Here is an 18,313-nt window from a genome sequence, read left to right as displayed (position 1 = left end):
AGGATTCCAGCGAATGTTCCAGTCCGACCAGCTGTTTTACAGCTCCTAAAATAAATTTGCTAAAAATTTTACTTCTCTAATTTAAATATTTAATTGTAGTTCGAATCTCTTTTGAATTACTGATAGTGAGCATAGAATTGAAAATATGAAACAATAATCAAAGTTTGTGAACATTTATAAGAAACAAAGGATTAGAGTGTCAAAACTGTACAGTAAGTCATCAGTGCTTTGAGGACTTGTCTTGTCTTTTGAGGGCGGTGATCCGGTTCCTCACGTAGTCCTTGACGCCCTTCCAGGAGCGCCTGCTCAGCGCTTGCGGCTCGGCGTCAAGACAGCGGAGACAGTCAAGCTTCTGCGGGACTTTGTGATTTCGGATGAGGGACATCATGTGTTTCTCCACGGCAGCGACCTCACAGTCGCTCCACTTCTGCTTGTTGATCGGGGAACCGGCTGAATTGAAAAAAAAAAAAAAACACAATAAAAGCAAAGACGAATCCAAAACTGTCAGGACCAGGCAAAAATGATCACACGCCGACTTGCGTACCTTTTGCAGACCGCCTGGATGCTGTAGAATTGGTCGTGTGTGTATCAGCCAATCCGGCGAAGGACTCACGGTGGTTCCGTGATGCAACTGGTGCTGCATTTAGACCTACAAGATCATTATGGTTGTTGATTGTGTATATAAATACAGTATTTTCTTGTCTGATACATTTTAGAGCAAGAGCTGCTTAAAAACATCATAACATTCTAAAAATAAAATTCAATTTATACTGCCCCTTCTGTAATGGATTCAATGAATAAATAAATCCAGACTGGTCCTCACTTTCAGGGTCCACGCCAACGTTGTTCCGAAGACTCTTGACTTGGTTATTGGGCCCCAGGATGAGGTCTGCCTCGGTGGGGTCCATGCTGATGACCTGCAGCATCGGGGTGTGTTGCTTGCGATTGCCGGCCGACGTCAGCGCCTCGGAATTCCCGACGCCGCTGTCTCTGACCAACATCCGCAGGCACACCGAGCCGCGATAGGCGGAGAGTGAGTGCGGACGTCCCAGCAGAAAGGGGTTCTTGGCGGGGACGCCACAAGCCTCGCGCACTTCCACCAGGAGCTCCAGTGCGGAGAGGAAGGTTGGTTTGAGCAAGACCGGGACCATGCGGCCGCACGTGGAGCGGATCTCCATCCTGCTCAAGACCCTGCACATTCTCCTCTCCAGGTCGCTCACTAATAAATCCAAGTTCTCCTGCGGGTCGGGCTTCTTGACGGATGTCAACACGGTGAGCGGTAAGTTGGACACCTCGCTGTTCTGTCTCCTGTTCAACAGAATTATCTGGGCCAGAACGGTCCTGGCCAAAATGTCATATGTTTCCGCTGAGCGCTCCGCATGCAGTTTCTCCTCAGAGAGGTGGGAGATTTTCTCAAGGTGGAAGATGAGTTTCTTCACATCCTGGACGTCCAGAACTTTCTCCCTGGATTTTCTTTTGGTTTTCCTCAGAACTGACAAGGCACCTGAGGAAATCATCTTGGCCCAGCGCTTCCTGTAGACGGCCAGAAAGTTCTTGGCCGATTCGGCCAGGGCGAAGTCTCCGCGCTCTAGCGCCCTCTCCTGAACGATGCGGCAAACCTGCTGGAGAGAGTAGCCCAGCTTGATAGCCAGCGAGGGCGCGCTGTACGTGCGGGCAGCCGAGTCGTAGCCGGCCAGGACGTTGACGGCGGCCACCACGTGCGGGAAGCTGTCTGGGTCGAAGAAATCCTCCAGCCTCCTCAGCGGCGTCCTCTTCCAGGCCTCCAAGACCAGCCGAGCCATCTGTCGCAGGTTCTGCCGCATGTAGTCCTGCCGCTTGTCGTCCAAGCCGTACCGTGCCAACATGTCCTCGCCGTAGTCCAGCAGGACAGGCTCGCTGATGATGAGGCGGGTCACGTCGTCGTAGATCATATGCGACAGGATGGCGCGTAAGCCGGCGCTGATGCTCAGGTCGCTCATGGCCTCCAGGGCGCAGCGGGTCTCCACGCGTTCCTTCCCTATGGGCGGCTCCTCATCCTTCTTCCTCTTCTGCCGCTCGGGGCAACGCTTCATGTGGTACGCCAAGTTCTTTTTCATGTACAAACCTCGACAGTGCAGGCAGTGCAGGAAGTCCTGCGCCTGGACCGCCTTGGTGGGTCTTTTGCGCGCCGCCAGCTGGCCCTCGCCGGTCCGCAGCACTTGCTTGTTGTGCGCATAGTTGCCCTCGTTGGTGAGCCGTTTCCACAACTTCTGTCTCTCTCGGGAGCCTTTGGGGAAGCGCAAGGCGGCGGACACTTCCTCCTTGTGGCTGTGTTGGCGCTGCAGGTGCCTGGACAGCTTGATGATGGGCTTGGAGCAAAACAAGCAGTAGTTGCGGCGATAAACCCGCTTCTTCTGGCCTTCTTTCATGGCGCACACCTTGATAGAAAACACATGCCATCTTAAGTTTCCCACAAGTGACTTGCTGAAAGACTCGAGAAAAGTCAATGCAGGGATTTGTTCCTGAATTATACGGAGTTTTCTTTCAAACTGAACACACCTTCACATTGCTCAACCGGCTCCATTTCGTCTTGGCTTCCCGCGGCTCGCTGGGAATCGGCACTGAGCAGGGCTGCTTCTTGCTGCGCAGGGTCATGGTGGTGCCGCGAGGGGATCTTGCCGAACGGTCTTCCCCCAAGTCCGACAGAGCGTCAGACACGTCGCTGTCGTCACTTTGTAAGAAATCGGAGCCTTCGTCTGATGATTCTTCGGCACAGGGTTTTTCCTGGAAGGGACAGAAAGAGAGAAAAATCCGCTTATTTTGTTTCCCCCTCCACGTTGATACATCGTAAGATAAAGAAAATTCCCCCCAAATATCTTTGTCTGAATCTCTAGACCACAAAACAAACTTATTATTCTCTTTTGTTTGTCATATGTTCATAACACATAATGTTATGTAATGTAACATTCGCAGTTCCCCACGCGATGCGTCATCTTACAGCTTCAGCTGCACACGCAGAGTCGTCCGTTAATTCGTCGCTATCGTCTTCTTCATGGCGGCGCTTGCCCTTGGACGGAGGCTCTTGGCGAGGCTCGCCGTCGGATGGCGCCGGTTGCGGTGGAGTGGACGGGCGGAGCGGTGACGCCGGTGACGGTGCGTCCGACGAGGCGTACCACTCCGGCTGACGAAAAGGAGCGCGGGGATGCTTGAACACGAAAATGAAAGTGCATATGATAAAAAAAATATTACCTCGCTTTTGTGCGGTGTCTCGCTTTGAGGTGGTGATGACTCGTCCATGGACAGAGGCGACTGAGGACACAGCGATATGACTTCAGTCGACATGCCGTGTGTGTGGATAAGTGGCAATAAAATTGAGTTTTTGTTTGCCTGGCAGCCTGAAGGGGGTGACTTCACACTGACGTTGTCCTCTGGAGGCAATGATTCCAGCTGGATGGGAGAGAAAAGTCCAGATAAGGAGCCAAATTTGCTACGATGAGTCTTTTAAATGAGAAACAATTGGTACAGCTTTAAAGATGATTGCAATTTAATATGCGCTTTTTTTTCTTTTCCCCAAGATCCTCTTCCAAAGCAATAATCTAACCTGTATTACAAGAAATATCATATTTATATATAACGTTTTGCTTTTGTTACGCTAAAATAAACGTGAATGGAACCCGAGACACACTGACCAGTTTGTCCAACTCCGACAGCTGCTTGAGTAAAAGAGAGCGCTGATGTAAAATCATAGAACGTTTTGTCATCCCCTGAAGACAAAAAAAAAAATGTTAGGAATTGATTGTGCAATCTGAACGGCCTCCAATACGAGTTGTGACGTAAAAGCATGGCCATTTTCCTCACGGGTGTTTGAACAGCAGGAGCATCTTTGTCAGGATGTTCAGAGTCGTTCAAGGCTGCAGGAAACAAAAAGAATAACGTTGATTGACATTGACACCAAATTATTTCGACATCAATCTGTTCAAGGTCTAGGAGTGCAATAATATAGAAGTCATTTTAACTAAATAAATACATCAAAACAAATCTGTCACTCCTTCAGTCTCCAAACGTATATTGAGAAAGATTTGTCCGTGTTGGAAGTAAAAATAAACGTCCCAAAAAATTTGTGAGAAATTACCGTGGCAGTTGGCCGAGTCTGTCCACCGAGGTGCCGCAGGGGGAACCAAGGAGGTTAGGCTGTAAGCGGCAACCACCTGGATGCTTGGAAAAGAACCCGGAGATGAGGGCGGCTGAAAAGAGGGCTGCGTCGAGGGGGGTGGCACGCCGGACGCACAGAGGGGCGCCATTTGGGCTTGATGCCCGGCCTGCAGTGGTCTGAGCTTTTCTTCGGCATCCATCAACTGGGGCGGGTCAAAGGTAGCGCTGGCGAAAAGCGAGGCGGGCGAGACAAGGCTGTGGATGTGCGACACGGACGCTGGATTCTGCCCGGACAGCGGGTTGAGGAAGGAGCTCTGCGAGGAGACCGCCGACCAATCCATCTGGGTTGCCCATGGATCACTTTTATTCGTCATCATGTGGTCCATTGTTTTCTGGAACCCATTTGCTCCTGTTAACGAGAAGACCATTTGTAGAGACAACATCCAATCACCAGAAGCAATAACGTTCACTTCCAAAAGAATATTCTAACGAACAAAAGCAAAGTCAAACTTCCAGTATATTCATGTGGGTTTTAATTATTTTTGACCAGTCACATTTACAGCAATGCGTTGCCGTGCCAATATAATTAGTAGTGCTGGCTCTGGTTACTTCGACTACGCTAACAATGGCACTATTTATCTTCTGACTCTTGATAAAAGAGTATTTTTCCATCCTCTTTTCAGTCAAAGCACGTCTGAAGCAATAAACATACTGATTATAACAATTAATCAGTATTTTTTGTGATTTTTTTGGTCATGTTTTTATAAAAACAGTTGGTACTTAAGGGGGGTTATGTTAGGTAAATCAGTGAAGATCCAAATACCAAAAACATGGCTTGTCATCGCTAAAAGTTAATCGATCACTCAAACATTCATTTTCTATCACCTTTTCACGCATTTAGCCAATTTGCTGTACAACGACCCAAACAGAGCACAAAATCCATTTTGAATATTACAATATTAATTATGACTACAACAACAATCATTCCTTCCAATTATAATTGTAACAAAATGAGTCCTGATTTCTAGCTTCTTTACATTGTTAGCTTGTAAGCTAAATCGGGCTATCGTCGTCCGGGAGAATAAACCACTTGCCTAACAATTTGTAAAATTAATGAACGAATTTGTACACTACTACATTTAAAGTTAATGATAAAAAATGTTTGGCAAGAAAAGCATCATACCTGTACAAAACAACCGGAAGAAGCACTGCTCACGGCTTCCGGTTTATCGACACGTAACCCGGAAACGAATTACAACACTTCCGATTCACGTTCGAAAACTTGATTTTAAGTTTTTATTATCGTTTATTTGACTTGAATATTTAAATTTGTACTTGAAGACATATGTAGGAATTCCAACAACCGGGATTAAAATAATATTTCAAAACCTCATTTATGGTTTCAAACAAGGATTATGGTTTCCAATTTGGGGGATTTTCAGGTCATTGTTTGGATTTTAAATTTCTCATTTGAATTTAAAATAAGTCAGGCTAAAGGTGGATAAATGCCTGAAAGACACACAAAATTAAGCCCTCCCCAAGAAAAAAAAAAGCATTCCACTGGAGGGACCATTCATTCATTCTTCATTTGCTCCTTCTACTGCCGAGTGCTTGCCCACCCAACACACACTAAATTATTAACCCAATGTTCACCCTTGACCTCCTACTCACACTCGCCACGTGGCACCCCTAGAATGGAAACCCCAGTGTGGACGTCACCCACAAATGGCATGTCTAGAAGAAATTGGATTCGTTGTTTACAGAGTACACAACACAACCAGTACGCATAAAAATTCTGTGTGCACACAAAAAGACTTTCTGAAGAATGGCTTTTATTTCCCAAACTAAAGGATCAAGCAAAAATGCGTGCTTCATGGCAGCCTCCCTCTTTCTTATTGGTCACAGCTTCTTGAGACTTTTTTGTTGGTCTACTCATGATGACCATACCCACCAAATTTCACTAAGCTAAAATAAATCGACTATGAGGGCTGTTTTTTTTTTTTTATGTATTTTTTTTCTTAGTAGAGCGAGCAAGTGCTTGAGTATAGCAAAGCTCTCAAAATAGCCTGAGGACAATAACAAGCCATGTGAAGAGGGTCCAAAATATGGAATCAATAAGTTGCCATGAGAAGCAAATAAAAACAGACAGCAAAGCTAGTGAGCGTCAGCAAAGGCGGCGAGAAACCCCCCCTGACAAGCGTGTAATGAGCCTATGCGAGCATCTCGCACCATTTCATTGTGTCTTTATCTCCTCTCGCTCAGCTGCCCAAGAAAAAGTAAAAGGGGCTGCCGGTTTGGAGCAAATTACCCACGCTTATTCCGCAAAAACATCCCCCTTGCATGGCCCGGCGGGGGGCCGAGCCACCACCAAATTGTTTTGTCGACCGAGGACATAGGAGGTGTGCCAACATGTCGTCAAAGACGGAGACGCGGGAGAAGACATTTTTCGACTCGAGAGGGGGAAACGAGAAGAAAGGGGGACGCTGGAACGTCTCCCGGGGATCCCGCCACCTGCCGAGAAATTTGAAGGGGGTTTGGCTTTCTAGTTTGGGAAGAAAACCTTCCCAGTGTCCCAAATAGACGTTGTACAAGGGCGCGTTTCAGTCGATGGAGGGCTTTTGGGGGTGCGGAATAGATATTCAGCACAATCGCTGCCAGCATAATGGAGGAACCCGTCAAATGCCACTCATTCACCCATCTATATTATAACAATGACTATAAAAAGTCTACACACCCCTGTTCAAGTGCCAGGCGTATGTCATAATAACATTGACAATCCACTAAGAACATGACCTAGAACCTCTCCAACTGAGTTGAAAAAAATATTTTCAAGGGTAAAACAAATGAGATGTTTGCACAAGTGCGCACACCCTTTTAAAACTGAGGATGTCGCTGTGGTTAGAATTAACAAAATCACATTAAAAAAAATGTGTTCAATTAAATTAAACTTTGCAAGATAATGCCAATCTTTGCGAGGGAACACATTTTTTTTTTCCCATGTCACCTTAGAGGCGCAGTATAGTATTGTGCGTTCGTTTTTAGGCCATGACAAAAAAAAAATCAATTTCAATTTAACGGACGATCAGATTTAACGGACAACCCCTACCCACTAGATCTAGGTCCCAATGCATAATTTGTTCCATGCACTTTTTGTGACATTTTCGTTTCATGGTGTGCTGACTTTTTTTTTTTTCTAACGTAAAATGCATCCCATGGCTCCATAAAGGCTGCTAAATGCTGATCCTGAGTGACAAAAAAAGCTCAGTTCCATTCAAATAAATCTGGAAATTGTGGTTGCATTAAGGAGACAACTCTGTTTTTTTTTCTTGATATGAGACCAATAAAAAAAAAAATGAAGTGAGAGGCAGTCGCGAATCCACAATTTTTTTCTGTGCCTTTGTGTTGTTTTGTTCTGACGCACTCTAACTTATTTATGATAGAAGGGACTCGCCCCAGCAGACTGGAGGAGGAAAAGGAGGGCGTGTGTGTGTGTGCGTGCGGGTAAAGATAAAAAAGGTTAAAAACTGGGAATCATCTTGGGGGTGGTGGTGTGACGGAAAAAAAAATTGAGCTGATGTGACGGAAATGAAAGACAAGGTAGAACGGAGGAAAGGGGGGGGGCTTCCCCGAGGCGTGCCTGCATGTGTGTGTGTGCGTGCGTGTATTATCGCACGCACGCTCCCTGCCTCCCAGTCAGTGGCAGCATTGCACGCTCAGCAAGTCGGTGGCGGCACAAAGCAAAGTCGCTCCATTTGCCGCTTGCGCGCATACGCACACTTGCTCGAGTGACGAGAGGTGAGGCACGAAGAAAAAGCAAAAGAAAAAGAAAAAGAAAAAGAAAAAGAAAAAGAAAAAGGAGCCGAGCGAGAGCAGAAGAGCGCATGCAAGAAGACACAAGTAAGATCTTGAAGCTGACTTTATTAACAATTTTTCGGACCGTGTGCTTATTGGGAGCTGTCTATATTGGCATGGTTGAGTTCACCTCTGTTTGCTTTGTTAAATGTAAATGCAGTTTTGCAGGATTGTTGCCCAATTGTGTAGTTCAAGTTTAGCTTTTTAAATATACCGATAAAGTTCACATCAATATCTTGGCGCTATCGGGGCAGCCAATTCAAATGCAAGAAAATTACATTTATTACGTAATTCCTTTTAACAGATTGAGTCGTTCAATTTGGGTAATTTAGGTTTCATTTTAACTTTTTTTTTCCCCATCAGTCACACCTTCAGTCTCTGATGAATTGTTGTTTTTTTTCAGACACGGTGGTTTGTTAAAAATTGAGCACGTCATGATTAAGTTCCCGCTATCTTATGACATTGATGTATTTTAAAAGAATTTGGGAAAAAATATAATTTCTCTCCTTTTTTCTTTTCATTGTAATCTTACATGTCAGAATTTGTCAAATTTGTCAATTTGTTAAACCTATGGGAATACCATTAAGATAAAATATTAAAGGTTATTTTAATCTTAGAGTTATGGTACACACATTTTTAAGTATTTAAATCTTTAATTGTAAAATTGTACTACAATAAAGTCCGAATTTGTCAGGAATAATTCTATAATTGTATTCCAACAGTCAGATTTGTGTAAATCATAAAACTATGCTCTTTTTTTTTTAAATTACAACATAGTGATTTTCCAAGAATAAATTTTTTATCTAAGGATAGTTGTATTGCCTGGAAATTCAGAATTTGTTTTGAGAAAAAAATTGGAATCTTACCATTGTCTAAGCAAAGTTAAAAAATAAAATATTTACAATTTTCTGCTCTCATTTTCATTTCGATTTTCACTTGTTGCACTTCATAAAAATAAATTCTGTCCATTTTTTTGGTGTAATCCTGCTTAATACCAAACCGACGAAAAGGAAGTCTTTTGCATTTATATTAATTTGGCTTTCCCGATCTTTCCCTCTGGGTTGTGCCGCCCAGGTGGGCCACTTGAGAACCGGTTTCCATGGAAAGTTTAACAGCACACATCCAAAACACACCTGAGGACGGAGGCAAACCTTCAGCAGTCTCCTCACGTGTGCAGTATTTAACCCAGATAAACATCCAACCCTGACCCTGACGATATTGAGCTCGCTGGTCCATGATGATATTGACCGGACACGTCAGCCCCCCCAACCCTTCCATCTGCCATGCTTCCAGACCCCCCGCCCCAAAAACATAAGCCAGCACGCGACCACTCCATCTACGGCGTCCATCACCCTGAAACTGATTACCCCTCCCAAAAAAAGGAAGCCTCCCCTAAAAATGTATGTCAGGGCCCTGATAATCACTGTGAGAGAACACACACAGTTGTGTGTCAAATAGAAATTTCAATCAATAGGTGATGGAAACATGAACACATGAGATGCTCAGGGTGGACTTCAGCAAACACTGGCAATTGACTAGCTCAAAAAAAAAAAATCTTCAATTGAGCTTAACAATTAGTCTAACTTGCATGAAAACAAATCAAAATGTGTAATCAATCATAATCATTTCCACAATCATTTCTGGGGCATTGGCTCAAGTAAGAAACGATGATTTATTTCCCAGTAGACAATTTCACTTTTGCCAAAATGATGAGCCATTTAACGGCACTACTGTTACAAACGGCTGAGTGTGCTTTTGTACGCGTGAAAACGAAAGCGGCACTAAGAATTGCCGTTGTTTGGCTTTTGATACGGTTGACCCAGATCTTAGCATGCTCTGCTAGCTCAAGGAGGAGGAAGAGGGGAGGTGGGCCCGTGTTTGGCTGAAGGGGGGTACGTCGGGGTGGGAGGGCTGCTATGCTTTCAAGCACACCCCGCTGAGTGGGGAAAAATTATTTGGGAGAGGAAAAAGATTTAGTGAGGGAAGATTGAGAAGAAAAGCTGCAAAATTGTTTGGGGTGTCTTTCTGGCTTCAGCGACAGTGAAAAGGTGGGGATTTTTTTTTTAAATTGCTCTGATAATACATGTGAAGGTGGAAAATTCACGGGTACAGCACACAGACTTGGCAAATATTGCAACATGACGCCAACGGCGCCTCATCAGGGACGGGCCAGAAGGTTTCATGGGGGAGGGCCTGTTCCCCAAAGATGCAATTAGCTGTGGAACCAGGTCGTGTGTCTCTTTTGAGAACATCCACATTACACTTGTGTGATAATTAATAACAACAACAGGAAGCTGGAGAAAGGTGGTGTTCTTTAAAAAAAAAAAAAAAAAGTGATACCACACCTAAAAAAGATGTTTGTCTCAACTCACCCAGCAAACTGCAACACCCAAGCATTCGTTTAAAAAGCTGACACCTAAAAAGAAGAACACGACTGTGATTTATAAACAACGACTCAACTAGCATGCTAAAAAAAAAAAAGAAACATGACGAGCAACGTTTGTTCTCTCAAACCCAGTTCAACAATAATATAAATATGAACTTTTCGTCTTAGTTTTTCTTTCAGCTCACCTGAGCACCTTGCTTTGCGCCGACCGATGTGTGTGTCGCCATGCTGTGGACGCTGCCGGTACTGCTGCTGTCTGTTCGCTTGGCTGTTGGTTGGAGCGTTTCCGGTGACGTCATCTCTCGAGTATTCAACAACGGTAGTGGCATGCAGAGGTTGCCTGACGCCATCATCATTGGCGTGCGAAAAGGAGGAACCAGAGCTCTTCTGGAGATGCTCAACCTACACCCCGATGTAGAAGTGGCAAAAGCAGAGGTATATTGTATAAACAAAACAAAACAAAAAAAACCCCTCCCTCCACCAACAAGGGCATTTATGTATGAGGAATGTCAAGTCCCAGCCGGATTATTTAAAAACGTGATAACACGCCCTCTCCCTGCCAAAAGGTGCACTACTTCAACGTGGAAGATCACTACAAGCGAGGCCTTGCCTGGTACCGCTCCCAGATGCCCTTCACCAGGCCCGGCCAGTTGACGTTGGAGAAGACCCCCGGCTACTTTGCCGCTCCCCAGGTTCCGTCTCGGATCCGGGCCATGAACCCCGGCACTCGCCTGCTGTTGATTGTGCGAGACCCGGCCGAGAGGCTGGTGTCCGACTACACGCAGGTCCTGCACAACCGTCTGGCCCGCCAAAAACCCTACCAACGTCTGGAGGAGCTTCTACTCCACGAGGGCCAGGTGGATGCCAGCTACAAGGCCCTCCAGAGGAGCCTCTACCACAGGCACCTGGCCCACTGGCTGGAGGTCTTCTCCAGGGAACAGATCCACGTGGTGGACGGCGACGCCCTGGTCCGCGACCCCTACCCCGAGCTGAGACGGGCTGAGCGCTTCCTGGGGCTACCGGCCCGCATCGGCCCGGAGAACTTCCACTACAACAGCACCAAGGGGTTCTACTGCCTCCTGGAGGCCGGACGGGAAAAATGCCTGGACCAGTCTAAAGGGCGACCTCACGCGCCCCTTGGTGGACTCGCCTTCAAGAAGCTCTGCCAATACTTGGCGGAGCCAAACCGCTTGTTCTTCAACATGGTGGGCAGAACTTTCTCCTGGTGCTGAGGACACAAAGAATCATCCACCTTCCACGCTGTGTGTCATTGACCCAAAAAGAACAAGATGAAGTGACTTAATAACCATGCTGGTGCCTCCATGGATATTTAAATCAAAAATAATAACGATAAGCATTTTATAAAAATAAAAAAAACGCAAAAAGGCAACTGGAATTAGATATAAAAAAATATTAGGCAACTAACGCTTGACAACACAATTAGCATTTTTTTACATGCAAAGAACGTGGCTAGAATTTCATAAAACAAAAAAACACAACTAGCATTTGCAATGCCGCTCGCGTTTGTTGAAAAGACGACGACAATCGGTGTTAATTTAAAATAATTCAAGCATGCCAGCACAGGTGGAGTAAAAGAAAATGTGTGGCTAACAAGAAGCAAAAAAAAAAAAAAAAGATGCCAGTGGAATTTTAACACAAGGCAGCTAACTGGGTTTAAAAACCTTACGATGCAGCTAGTAACATTAACTAGCAAAAAAAAAAAAAAAAACTTGGATTATTTTTTTCAATTAAATAAGTGACATCCCTTTTGTGGAAAAAAAACATGTCAAAATAATTTGCACTATGAATTTTTCTAAAATGTAAATCAAAATTACAGACTGAACATTTACAAGATGTTTGGACTAGCAAAGCATTTCTGTTTTTGTTACATTAGGTTGAATGTTAAGTGTAAATATAACTTTTTAGATTCACCATAAATGTATGGCGACTAGTTTTTTTGTGTTGTCTTTATCGAATCAAATACATTTTCATTGATCATCTTACTGTTGTCGACGCTTAATTAAGCCCCACCAAAATGTTTAAATACAGAATTATCAATGCCATCCTTGAATTTGTTTTACTTTAATAGTTGTATTCACAAAACCATTTTTTAAATCCCAATAATCATGCTTTCCATATTGCTCAAAACTGATCATGTAAATTGGTCAAATTGTGACAAATTCACATTGTCTCACTCAAAGACAACAAAACATTTACTTGGTTGTGTTATTTTACATTTGATGTGCCGACAGGCACATCACAGTCCCAACTATTTGTATATAAAAAAAAAAAAGAAAAGTCATAATATGTCCACTTAAAGAGCGTCTATTAATCAGAAGACGTTTGAAACTGAAGTATACAGGCGGTTTCTCAAAGCAGCAGTGATGAGGAAAATGAAGAATATAGAGATTGGGTCAACGGAGCCCCAGAAAGGACATGGAGAGAAAAAAAAAAAAAAAAAAACTGTGGCCACAATATGGATGGCACAATATGAATCGGCATTTTGAACACTTGATGCCTTATTCGAGGTCGGGAAAAAGTAATTAGTCAGCAAAAATTCCGTTTTTTTATGTACAATCTTTCTGTATTGACACCACAATTTTTTTTTTCCTCTCCATGTCATGAACGGGTGTCCGTATGGGTCAGTTCCTCAGAGTGCATTCTGGGAGTTACCATACCTCCATCAGGACATCTTCTGGAAAATGAACACCAGGTAGATACTGGTCGCTTCCCACTCAGACCTGCTGAGCGTACCCAAACGGATCCTGGCGTCACCCGCCCGGTCGCAGTGCTCACGGGCGTGCCGGTACTCGTCCTGGTCCTCAGACGGCGGACCCTCGCTGTGCTCACCCGGGAACTCCTCCAGCGACATCATCTTCATCATGAGATTGCGGTGGTGGCTCAGCTTCACCTTCTCTTGGTAGAATTCGGAGAAGCGCTGCTTGGTCACCAGTCGCATGCCGTAACGTGATGCCATGTGCTCCATCAAAGGGAAGTAGACCAGGAACTCCGGGACATCCACCACCTAAAAAAATAAATAAATAATAGTACAGCCGAGGACCTACCACATCTATTAAAATCTGCAAGGACAAGCTGTTTTTTTTTTTTTTTTTTTTTTTAAAGAAGGGGGGGGTATACCTGCTCTAGGTTGAAGTGGTACTGACATCCAAAGAGCGGGTAGTTGCCTTTGCCATCGAAAGTCACCCGGTACACGTCATTGCCGAAGGAGAGGGAGTCAGACGCCTCCAGACGCTTGACCAACTCGTAGGCGTCTGGCGTGGTTCCGATGAAGAATCCACCCGGCTTGAGGCGCTCGCAAGCGTTCCTCAGCATCATGTCAGCCTTGGCCTCGCTCTCAAATGAGTAGTGGTACACAAACTGGCAGCTGCAGATGTCGAACTTCAAGTCGGGCTGGTCCAAATTGTTGGCAACGAGCTCCTTTGTGCAGTCCGCCGTGATGAACTGGGCGCTGAAGATGCCTTCGTCCCTGTGACTCCTCCTCCTCATGTCCTCGTAGCGACTACGGCACTGCTCCACCGACACGCCGGCGATGTCGACGCACACCAGGTGGTCGATGCCGCCCTTGCGCCACTTGAGCAGGTCACCGCCTTTGCCGCAGCCCAGGTCGAGCACGGAGAGGCGCCGGTTTTGGCCGGCGTCTCGCAACTTCTCCACTGTCTCGCCGATGAGGACGCTAAGAATGGATAGACAGATAGATAGATATTTAACAAAAGGAAATTCTGATAAGCAATTAAATGGAAGATTAAAAAAAGACAGTCCCCTCTAGAAAATGGAATGGAAGGGTCCATTGCTTTTGTTGTACACTGAAAACATTTGTCTTTTGGATCAAAAGATGCATATTAGCCAAAAGTTTAGACTTCCAACTTTTATTTCATGGTGTTTCGTGCGTTGAACAACTAAGTAATTTTTGTTTGAAGCAACTTTTCGAGTCAGCAAAGTATACACGTGACTGATGGGTGTTTGTTTGCTAATGAGTTGCCTTTTACTAGATTGATTGCTTATACAATAGGAAGCACTTTGTTTTTTTTTAACTTTGCGTTTCACTTGTCCATTCATCCAGTTATTAAAAAGTAAATAGTGACCGATGCAAAAGATGACGCAGACCTTTTCATCCAGTTGTTGAAATTCCGCATGAAGAAAATGCGGCTTTGGCTACGCACGGCCAGTCCGGTCTCTTGGAGCCGGTTGTAGTGGTTGGCCACATTTGTGTTGTGGTCAACCTGGACTTTCGACCCCTTCCTCGGGAGGGATTCGTCGTCCTCGTCGCAGCATCTCTTTGTGCCGTCACCGGGAGCGTCCATGTTTGTTACGCTTGTGTGTATACAGACATGGCGCATGCGCGTAATACTGCTTCCGGGTTCAGAGTGCACGCACATCCGGGGTCGAAATGGTCTCTTTTAAATAGGTTGTAAATTAAGTTAATTTTAGTAAAAAATTAGAATCCATATATTGGAAGAGTCAACTATATTCTTTCAGGAGAATCGCCCTCCTTTGTTAAGACACACGCGCATGATACGTTACTGTACTGATCATTTCCTATTTTTTTGTTTCCAAATTAGGTTCACATGCATAATTCGAATTCAGAATAAATTAAATTAAGCCTTTGTGTTTGCCGCTATACAGGGACATCCATCCTAAATCCAGAGATAGCATACAAAGGGTGTTTTATTCAAAGACAAAAAACGTTGTCAAACACAGCTTTAAGAAACAAAGTTCTGATGTTTTTCAATACAAGAATGTCATGGCGTTCAATTCAAGGTGCACACAAACAGTACATTTGGGTGTCAAAACCCTGCTGAGGTTAAGTAAATGTAGCGACTTCTAATAAGTGTACAGTATATATGTAGTGATATGTCACCTGGGAGGGGGCCGGAGGAAAAGGTAGCATGATATCACACTCAACTTGTTCAAGTTTAAGAATTATGCATGCAAAAGCATACATGACATTTTTTTTTTCCAATGTAAAAAAAAAAAAAAAAAAGTTAATACTTGTTAGATGTGCAGTTTCAAAGCACCAATGCACATTTTTTGCCATCTTTCAAAAATATCACGCAAGCGCTATATTCAAATCGAAATAACCACAAAACAAATTGATATCATATAAAAAATGCTTTTAACAATTTCAGTATAAAACAGAACAGGCCAATCAAAGAAATTCATCGTCGCCATTTTGACATGGTCAAGCATTCTAACCACACGATGCATACAATTTTTTTTCCCGCCGTAAGTGATCCTAGTTAAGTGGGGAGGTATAACAACACAAACGCTAAACAATCGCTCTTGGTTTGCTATCATCATATAGACAAAAATAAAGCAAAAACAAACGAAAAACTCTGGTTTGCAGAGGAAGGCCAGAAAACTGGTTGGACGCGGGGCGACTACACGGTCTTCTGTTGGCCCTTCTTCCCGATGAGGGATTTGTGGATGTGCGGGATGACACCTAGACCGCCACAAGAACAAATGGTTAAATTACACATTTTGACATAATGTGACATCAAACTTTCAACAATTGAAATCAATGAATAAATAATGTTAATTGACATGGCTTTACAATTTCAGAAAACGTCAGTAGGGGGCGCCATAAATTGGCACTCTTAAAGCCTTACAGCTTATTGCTAAGTTAGCCTTATAGCTACAGTTCAACGTATAGGAAAAACTAACAAATATGAAATAAAGCTTATTCTTTTTGAGTGACGGTATCACACATCACTTGCCGACTTATGCTAATGATGATTATTCACACACATTAGCAACACGCAGCTTCGAGCAAGTCACCAAATTTCTAGAGCCTTTGAGGAAACGGAATATGACAATAGAAGAGAATGCAACGTTGCTGAAGCAACCGTACATATTTCTAAGAGGAGTCGAGGCCACCGTTATGGAAAACGTAATTATTTGAGTGTGTGTGTATGCCTCACCTCCGCCAGCAATGGTGGCCTTGATGAGCGAGTCCAACTCCTCGTCTCCACGGATGGCTAGCTGCAAGTGGCGAGGAGTGATACGCTTCACCTTCAAGTCTTTGGACGCGTTACCCGCCAACTCCAGGACCTGAGCAACACACCAAACTTAACCAGAAAAAAAAGCACAAGAACAGACACGTACGAATACGCAAACAAGAAGACACTGTGACAGACATACGAGAGAATGAATACACACACAGACAGACACACACACTCACTTCAGCGGTGAGGTATTCTAGAATGGCGGCGCTGTACACAGCGGCGGTGGCTCCCACACGACCATGGCTGGTAGTGCGCGTTTTCAAGTGTCGATGAATACGTCCAACTGGAAACTGTCCGGGGGGTAAGAATATATCAGTAGAACTTCAAATGGCAAAAATAAGTTGTCAGGGACTTGCTTAAGGAAGTTGAAAAAGTCAGAGCCAAAGTTATGGGGGGGCATGAGTACGATGGAACTCACCTGGAGACCGGCCCTCTGTGAGCGAGACACTGCCTTAGCCTTGGCCTTGCCACTGTCTTTTCCTGCCTTGCCGCCAGCCTGCAGCCAATATAAACTCACAATTTCATCAACAAGTACAAAAAAAAAAAAAACATTTTTAAGTCTTGTGGTTGTACTGTATGTACAAAATACATGAAGGCTCAGCAGCTCATTTCAAAATGAATTGACTTCTTACAAAGTTTTCCATTACAAATAAAAAAAAATTGACATCTGGACAAAAAACATGCTACAATAACATGGTTGACAGCATGTAGCATTCCAACAGCCTGGCAGTCAAACCACAGGCCACTATTTTAATTGATTGATTGATTTTAAAAGTAATTTGATTGTGTTGTTCTTTACTGTGGTCCCGAATAAGTATCGAGAATTGTGGAAAATCTCAGGTATTGGTACTGACTACTGAAATTCTGGAATCGTGACAACCCAAGAATCCATCACTAAAATTGAAAATAATTTAAAAACGAAAAAATAGACATGAACACAAAATATAAGAGGGGAAACAAACAAAAAAATATAAGATATAAATTTGAAAACGCAAATAATGCCAAGCATAAAATATACACAATTTTATTTGAGAAAAAAATACCACAAAAAAACATAACAAATGCAAATTAGACAAAATACAAAAATATTAGAGAAAAACTTTTATGACCAAATTATAAATAATATAATTCGTTGAAAAAAAAAACCTAAAATACTCGAGTTAATTTTGTGGAAAAGATAATAGCAAAATAAAAACTTGAGTGCAAAAAATAAGATAAGAAAAAAAAAATCCATGTTGAACAAGAAACATCGAAACATTGGAGGGAATACAAACCTAATTTGAAAAATTGAAAACCAAAACATCGCCGTATTAAAAACTCACTGAAGTAAAGCCTTGGATGGTATTTCATAATAGCGACATCATTATTTAGCTTGCTAACAGCTAACCCAAACTGTTCGTCGTTGTAAGTTAAACGTGTGGCTGTAAAACGAAACTTAAAAAATTAACTCTACTTCTGGCGCCTCCGTTTATGCTAACACTTTAGCCGTGACAGTTAGCCAAACACCTTGTAATTCAACGCGGCACTTTCTTTCTAGTTATAATAAATATTTGTTCTTTTCTTTTAATGAATATACCCCCATCCCACCGCACGCTTACACTCGTGGACGCGTACATACCATTTTCCACCTCTTGATTTGATTGAAGGACCGAGTAGATAGCAAATAATTTCGGCTTCCGAGAGCAAAGAAACAATAAAGCCCCTTTTCGCAAGTCTTTTCATGAAAGCAGTGAAGGATGCCCAGCGTCCAATCAGATCAGGCGTTGTTCCTTCGAATCTTGACTTTGACTAATCAGCGCACGGCTTGCAGGGTGGCCACCCATCCCCCAACCGGCGATTATCGCGCCTGCTTTTTGCGCACGAAACCGTCGGGTAGGCGGTACTTACGTGTTGGAAAAGGAAGCGTACTTCCGGAGGTGGT

At 43.8% G+C, this 18,313-nt stretch overlaps 4 protein-coding genes across 6 annotated transcripts; 1 reads left to right on the top strand and 3 right to left on the bottom strand.

The window, feature by feature from the left end:
• Window positions 1–157: 157 nt before the first annotated feature.
• Window positions 158–10,696, bottom strand: LOC125993983 (uncharacterized). 3 transcript variants are annotated; one of them, XM_049763065.2, is made up of 12 exons: window positions 10,555–10,696; window positions 10,356–10,399; window positions 4,112–4,540; window positions 3,838–3,890; window positions 3,669–3,743; window positions 3,367–3,426; window positions 3,229–3,288; window positions 2,978–3,160; window positions 2,539–2,763; window positions 824–2,417; window positions 545–649; window positions 158–450 (listed from the first exon to the last, which is right to left on the bottom strand). In XM_049763065.2, the coding sequence occupies exons 2-12, from the start codon at window positions 10,378–10,380 to the stop codon at window positions 221–223; spliced, it is 3,039 nt and encodes a 1,012-aa protein (XP_049619022.2). In that variant the 5' UTR covers window positions 10,381–10,399; window positions 10,555–10,696; the 3' UTR covers window positions 158–220. The 3 variants fall into 3 exon arrangements, with proteins under 3 accessions (XP_049619022.2, XP_068506137.1, XP_049619021.1); XM_068650036.1 differs by having other exon boundaries at window positions 3,229–3,426; XM_049763064.2 differs by lacking the exons at window positions 10,356–10,399; window positions 10,555–10,696 and adding an exon at window positions 5,315–5,404 and having other exon boundaries at window positions 3,229–3,426.
• Window positions 10,595–12,667, top strand: hs3st1l2 (heparan sulfate (glucosamine) 3-O-sulfotransferase 1-like 2). The gene is made up of 2 exons (XM_049763396.2): window positions 10,595–10,804; window positions 10,936–12,667. The coding sequence occupies exons 1-2, from the start codon at window positions 10,595–10,597 to the stop codon at window positions 11,599–11,601; spliced, it is 876 nt and encodes a 291-aa protein (XP_049619353.1). The 3' UTR covers window positions 11,602–12,667.
• rnmt (RNA (guanine-7-) methyltransferase) lies at window positions 12,436–14,725 on the bottom strand. The gene is made up of 3 exons (XM_049763324.1): window positions 14,495–14,725; window positions 13,508–14,063; window positions 12,436–13,394 (listed from the first exon to the last, which is right to left on the bottom strand). Exons 1-3 carry the CDS (start codon window positions 14,689–14,691, stop codon window positions 13,053–13,055), a joined length of 1,095 nt encoding a protein of 364 aa, XP_049619281.1. The 5' UTR covers window positions 14,692–14,725; the 3' UTR covers window positions 12,436–13,052.
• Window positions 14,726–15,037: 312 nt separating this feature from the next.
• LOC125994213 (histone H2A.V) lies at window positions 15,038–18,250 on the bottom strand. The gene is made up of 5 exons (XM_049763447.2): window positions 18,011–18,250; window positions 16,811–16,888; window positions 16,569–16,682; window positions 16,309–16,438; window positions 15,038–15,830 (listed from the first exon to the last, which is right to left on the bottom strand). Exons 1-5 carry the CDS (start codon window positions 18,011–18,013, stop codon window positions 15,769–15,771), a joined length of 387 nt encoding a protein of 128 aa, XP_049619404.1. The 5' UTR covers window positions 18,014–18,250; the 3' UTR covers window positions 15,038–15,768.
• Between the last annotated feature and the right edge of the window lie 63 nt (window positions 18,251–18,313).

Source organism: Syngnathus scovelli, chromosome 3 (genome assembly GCF_024217435.2).
Source record: "Syngnathus scovelli strain Florida chromosome 3, RoL_Ssco_1.2, whole genome shotgun sequence".
NCBI classification, from domain to species: domain Eukaryota; kingdom Metazoa; phylum Chordata; class Actinopteri; order Syngnathiformes; family Syngnathidae; genus Syngnathus; species Syngnathus scovelli.
This window is presented reverse-complemented; position numbering and strand designations above follow the sequence as displayed.